Genomic DNA, 6187 nt, shown 5'->3' on the forward strand with positions numbered 1-6187 from the left:
CTCTGGACAAATGAGGAAGCTTTATCTACAGTAACAAGAGTTTCCCATTGTTCGTGATTCATGTAAACCCAAACATATGCACGAAGGCACTAACAATACATAATTTCACATCACACATAGGACCAGGCTGAGTCCAAACGGTGATCTTCTATTACATTAAAATGACTTGGCATTTTAAACCTTTGCCTTAAAAAAAGAAAAGGAAACACACTTACGCTTGACAGTAAGGCTTTTTCTCATGGCTAACAAAGTTGTTTACTGTTAACATCATCTTGCATACTTCGCAGTGAAAACAAGCTTTATGCCATGTCTGGAAATATCACAAAACAGAAATCAAACAGACATGATTGTTATTTCATTATTACTCTCTTGAGTTTTAAATCTCAGTATTGATCCTTAACATTCATTTCATGAATTTGAAGAATTCTTCTTCAAATATATGCCTATTATTACCTCATTCCAGTTCTGAACCCAGTTATGAGTAAAGAATTTTTGGAACCGAGAGATTTGCACTGTGTTAAAAGTGCCAATCTATACATTTATTATAGTCCAAAATAAGAAAGAAAGAAAACTGACCTGATCTATACAGTTAATCTTCTCAGCAGGGTAAACCCCATAGCCACATCTAGCACACGGCTGCACATTCATCTTGAAATCCACAGAGTGAAAAATATATAGGTTTATACAAAAGGTTCAAAGAGTATGAAAGTGACTTTTTGGCCTGCGCAAAGCACACTCTAGACACTCCAGTCAAGGCCTTTTGCAGTGGTCAATGGCTCCCATTAAAGCTCTGAATTGAAGTCTGCTGCTCCGTTTGCTGACCTTCTGTTTCAAAGTCAGCTGCAGGCTGGCTTTTAAAGCTGCTGGTTAGTAAGAGTGGTTATTTTGGCAACTGTGTCAGTGCGTAAGGGAGGGTAGCAATATCTTTCTCTAAATAGAAGAATGAACTCACAGAAACGAATCATGTCCATGTGAACATTAGAGTCTGATCATTTAGTATTTCAGTTTTGCTGTAAAGCCAGTTGTCATAAGCCCAGGATGAAAAGTATATACAGCAGCAGCAGCAATTTATCATAGTCTCTCCTCACCCTGATATGCAGCAAGTGACCTCATGGAGGACTACTCTGTGTTTAGGAACAGCCTCGTATTAGAAGGAGGTACCACCAGAGAGACAGGCCAGAGATGGGTTTGGAGCTTCCTGCCCCTTTGTTAGATCTAGAAGAGATACACCGCCATCGTCCCAGCCAAGCCATTACTTTTTTCCTTGTGCCATCTCAGTTTCACCTTGGATGTTATGGGCAGCAGAGCAGAGCACACTCATTTCTCATGTCTTTCTGTTTCATCAACCTATCGCTCTATCTCCAGGTGTAGGAGGATGCACAGTGAAATGGGCAGAGCCTCTTATCTCAGAGAGTTCTAAACATGATGGGTACAAATCCAACTTCAAAATCCAACAAAAAAAACTTCAGAAAGGAATCATTTACTTTTGAATAGTATGAACAAAGCAGCTATTTAACAGTGTTCACAAAGAGTAGCCTGGCATAGATCAGAATATAAAAGTTCCTCAGCCAAATAATGATAAGGAATTATTATGCCTGATATTAGGATTCCAGCAAGTTATTAGGGTTGTGAAGTCTGCTCTGAACAAAAGCTATTAAATTCTACCAGCTATAAATGGTCACGATTCAAGATTTACATCTCACCTAATCATAATACCTCCAGCTGCAGGGCTCCATAACCCTGGGACACAGCTAAGAGTTATCTCAATCCAAGTAAAAATCTACTTAGTCGTCCATGCATCTGCACCACCTCCTGTGCCTGCAGCAGTCCTGAGATATTACTAAGCACTTTTCTGTAAATTACAAACAATTCAATCGAAATAATTTCTGGCTAAACCTTCTGAGTATGCTTACAGAGCCTCCTATTCATCTCTCTATGGAGATAGGCAGTTCTGCTTAACTTATTACTACTTTTACTGAATGCTGACAATGTACTGGCACAACGTACTGTCAGCAACTGGTGTGCTGAAAATAGAGCCTCTAATCTGAAGAGCAATGGCTATGGCACAAAATCCTGAAAACACTTGAGGCCTTTCAAAGTAAGTAATTAATACCAGTATATAAACAGACGTATTTTCATCTTAAAAAAAATGTTCACAGAACATAACTTCTTGTATTAAAACAACTGCTGAGTTACCTCATGTTATTCCTTTCGGGATCAGAAGCGATTTTATGTTGATCAAGTTACATCACAATAATATTTACCAAGCTCATACCTGTGAACCAAAATAAATTGGAAGCCTTCCAGTTCCCTTCTCACACAGCTTTTCATCTTGTCCCAGATTGCCATTCTGTTTATGCAAGTGACCTATATTAGGGTCACAGTGGCCAGGCTGTCCCCTCCTTATTTAGCGCATGGCACACTACCAGCTGCTGCCTCTTTGTGTTCATCTACTGCAAGAGTTACCATATTGTATATTTTCTAGATAGTCCTAGTTGTTTTCATGCTATCTGAATCCATGCTAGAGCCCTTGTCTCACGTTTTGGCGAGAAAAAAGATGCATGACCTGCTCCTGTCCCCGCACAGACAATACATTGCTTAAGGCCCTCCTGAAATGAGTTCTGAGAGGTGCTGAAAGCAGGACATCCCCGAAACGCACAAAAACATAAAGACTTGGCAACTACAGAACAAATCATTCATCCAGGACTCACCTGAACAGCGACATCTGGACAGGACTCCAGCCTGGAGCATCAGTGTATACAGCTCATATGCACTGTGCACCCAGAGAGCATACTAGAGGTCCCCGAGAACACGTGTTCCCTCCAAGAGGCCTGTCAGACAGCTAGAAGCCCTTTATTTCACAGATAAAACTTAACTTCATTTCAAGATATGCAAAACCTGTTTGTTTCTTTTCACAGCGATACACATTATAGGCTTGGCTGGAAGTCAGCAAACACATTTTCCAAGTTCTCCTGCTTCTCCCAAGTTACAGCATGTTCAAGAAGAGAAGCACGGTAAGCCACAATGCCCTATGAGGCTACTGTCTTTCCCAGCCATGCTACTTCCCTTACATCCATTGTGCACCAGTTCTGCTGGAGTCTATTGAAGATTTCCCCATTTCTGAGCACCTCAAAACTGTCCTGTTGCATGGTCTGTTCTTCATCACCCTGGATTAAAACTGAGTTGCTAGGAGAAAAGAGAGTTTATTGAAAAACAATCATTGTATGGTCTCATTACAAAGTGTGCACTGCATTTTGATCATGCAAGGAATTAAATCACAAAACCAGTGCAAGTTTGTTATCTTGACAAATCTTAGCAAGACATTTTCTCTTCAGTTAAAAGCTCATTGTGGCTTTTTTCCTCCTTTAGTAAGGCCTCATAAAGGCTCTTTGATATCAATGAAAATCTTAAAAGGCTTTACTTAACAGTAGAACCTTAATCAATGTGGTTTAAAAGCACTGCGGTTATGTGTAAAGTACAAGGAGTCAGTACCTTGAAAGTGCAAATTAGTAGGAAGAAACATTGTTACCTGTCCAACCTCCTTAAATTCATTGAATTAACTGCATAGAAAACCTGGAGCATGCCTGCATCCTGAATCTGAATCTAAAAAGCACACATTAGTTATACAAAGTAACCTCCTAATAGACATTCAAGTCAGGGCCGCCTTCTCTGTCACTCCTGAATAGCGGCTGTGCCCTTCCAGCCACATGAATAGCGGGAAGCCAGACACCACAAATTATGGCAACCCTATCTTCCCTCTGTTTGCAAAAAAAAAAAGGTGCTGTTTCACCACTCAAACTGGTGAGTTACCCACCATTAAAAGCTGCCTGCGAAAGTTCAAACACTAGCCCAGCCTCATCATAACCTTCTCCAAACCTCATGGTTAATTAGTCACCTGGGCTCAGGGCCTTTTGTCTCACATAGCCTCTCCATGCTAATCAAATTTAGCATAGTAGCAAATCGGGCTTGCAAAAACATTGAAAGAAAGCCGGAAAAGATTTATCAACACCAGGATCTCCCAAGACTTGAAGAAAAACCTCTAACGGACTGCCTTCCAAACTCGTATAATTTTATATATGTTCGATAAATAGCTTTTTACATTTTTGCTGTTTTGGAAACCAACCAACAACTGTTTACATTTCATGACTAAAACAATTTGTGCTTACAGTTTCCCTTTGTTGCCAGTGTCAGGAAAACTTGAGAGTGTGGGGATTTTGCAAATGCTTCTAATAGGGCAAGAGAAACCAAGAGAGGGAGTAGAGAAAAATGGAAAAAAGAACCAACAGGCCACGAAGGCGTCACTGTTACAGAGCAGAGAAAGAACTGGTGAGGATGTGCTACAATTGAAGCTGAAAGCTTGAAGAAAAGTGTGCAAAGCACGCACAGCACAGCCCATGTGCATACAATGAGACCTCCAGTGTCCAAATATTCCCATTTATCCTGTATCATAACCTAAAAATGACCTAAGTTTAAAACTCGTAAAACATGGCATGTGCAACAGATCATCCCTGCCTGATCACAGAGAAATCCTCCCCAAACACATACACCAGGCTGACTGAGATGCATCATTCTACCGAATTTCATAAAGTTGGGGTGTGTCAAATCACACCGCACAGCCCCCGTATTCCCCACAGCTTATCAAAACCATCCATCCTTTCTTGCAAAATACATTTAAAATTCTAACAACTGTTATTTAGGAGGAAACACCTTGCAAGTCACTCATATCCTCCATCCTGAAAGTATCTCCACACCTGCCTCCCATGTCTCAGCAAAGCCCCATCCTTGTTTTCACAGATGCTATGCAGAACACAGCACACAGTTATTATTCCAGAAAGGTACTATTTAGTTGCCTCAAGCCTTCTAGTTTGTACCTGCCATCTACCTTTCAATTTCCCAAAGGCATGCTCCATTGGCATCCTGCAGCTGCTTATGTGGTAGTGAAACACTTATTTTCTACAATGCAAATATCCAGTCAAAGGCTTCGTTGTTAAAGTTTTTAGGGAGTAGAGAGAGCCTCTGGGGATAAGAAAAGGAATGCTGATGCTATAGGTATCACACTGCTGGCTCTTCCCCCTGCCCAGTAATGCATACAGCCAGCTGTACCATATTATATATGAGAAATTTTTTTCTTCCTGACCTTTCCCCAAGTAGCAATCACTCCATGCCCTGAAGCAAGATACTTCCTTCTAATTCTACTATCTTTTTAATTTCTCCCTTACTCATTATGGAAAACAAGCAAGATTTTCTGGAAAATCTAGCACCTTATACTGCATTAAAATTGGTTAATCTAACATGTAGTTAAGAAAGGTATTGCAGCACACTGAGGAATCAACCTTTCTCTTTGTGAATGCCAGCAAGCAACATGAAAAGAAAATAGAAATAGGCATTTCATTAACAGTTTGAGTCAGAAATTCCCCATACACAAATCTATTAGTAATCTCTTGAAAACAGGCAAGCATTACCAGATACAATACCACTTTTTCAATAGCAATACAATGATTTTTAGAAAAAAGCCATTTCTAGATCTGCTAATTTGGCTGTGGGGACCAGATGGCAATGGATAAACATTTTCATCAAGATATACAAAGTCACAGCTGGCAAATAGCTTCTGGATGTCCTAAGTAACCCTCATACACATCGTCAGGAAAGCACATTTGGATGTCCTGAAGTTCAGGCACAGTCTCCCTTATCTCCTCTCCACGCATTTACTTGAAGATCTATACATTTCCAGTATCTCTGTTGTCCATAACAACCGATTACAGATTTGGAAGTGGTGCTGGCTTCCTGAAAAGAAGCAGCTAATATATGGCATTAGAGAAACCATGGGATTCTGTTAGTTTGATTTCCAGGAGAAAACTTTGGCTGTGTCTCCAACCAAGAGCTACAGGCGTAATCCCACGAAGCAGAGACCAGCCCCAGCAGCAGCATGCAGACACACGGCAAGAGCCGCCGCGCCGTTCAGATGCTCCTCCATCACATCGAAGCAGTGACCTGTCGTGAAGCAAAAGGCTGTTTGTTACCATGCCTGTGTTTTGTGCCAATTATGAGGCAGTTACACTGGAAAATGTCACTTTGATGTAAATCTCTTTAGGTAGTGAATGTTAAACACCACACACTGCTGGGCAGGTGTATGATTTTGCAGGATTGGAGCTCGCATCCAGGAGTAATTAGCAAGACTGTGCCAATC

The 6187-nt window shown here is 40.8% G+C and overlaps 1 protein-coding gene across 3 annotated transcripts in view; it reads right to left on the reverse strand.

The window, feature by feature from the left end:
• Nucleotides 1-1228, reverse strand: part of NRAP (nebulin related anchoring protein) — a 53802-nt gene extending 52574 nt beyond the window's left edge. The window contains exons 1-2 of one of the 3 annotated variants that reach the window (XM_087764161.1): nucleotides 577-1227; nucleotides 216-310 (exon numbers count right to left, since the gene is read on the reverse strand). In XM_087764161.1, the coding sequence (XP_087620287.1) occupies nucleotides 216-310; nucleotides 577-648 (167 nt within the window). In that variant the 5' untranslated portion in view covers nucleotides 649-1227. Of the gene's footprint in view, nucleotides 1-215; nucleotides 311-576 lie in introns of all 3 variants that reach the window. The other 2 variants (XM_009476052.2, XM_087764160.1) reach the window with 2 other exon arrangements.
• Between the last annotated feature and the right edge of the window lie 4959 nt (nucleotides 1229-6187).

The sequence above is a fragment of the Nipponia nippon genome, unplaced genomic scaffold (assembly GCF_047370975.1).
Source record: "Nipponia nippon isolate SJK-2023a ecotype South Korea unplaced genomic scaffold, ASM4737097v1 scaffold_3, whole genome shotgun sequence".
NCBI lineage: Eukaryota > Metazoa > Chordata > Aves > Pelecaniformes > Threskiornithidae > Nipponia > Nipponia nippon.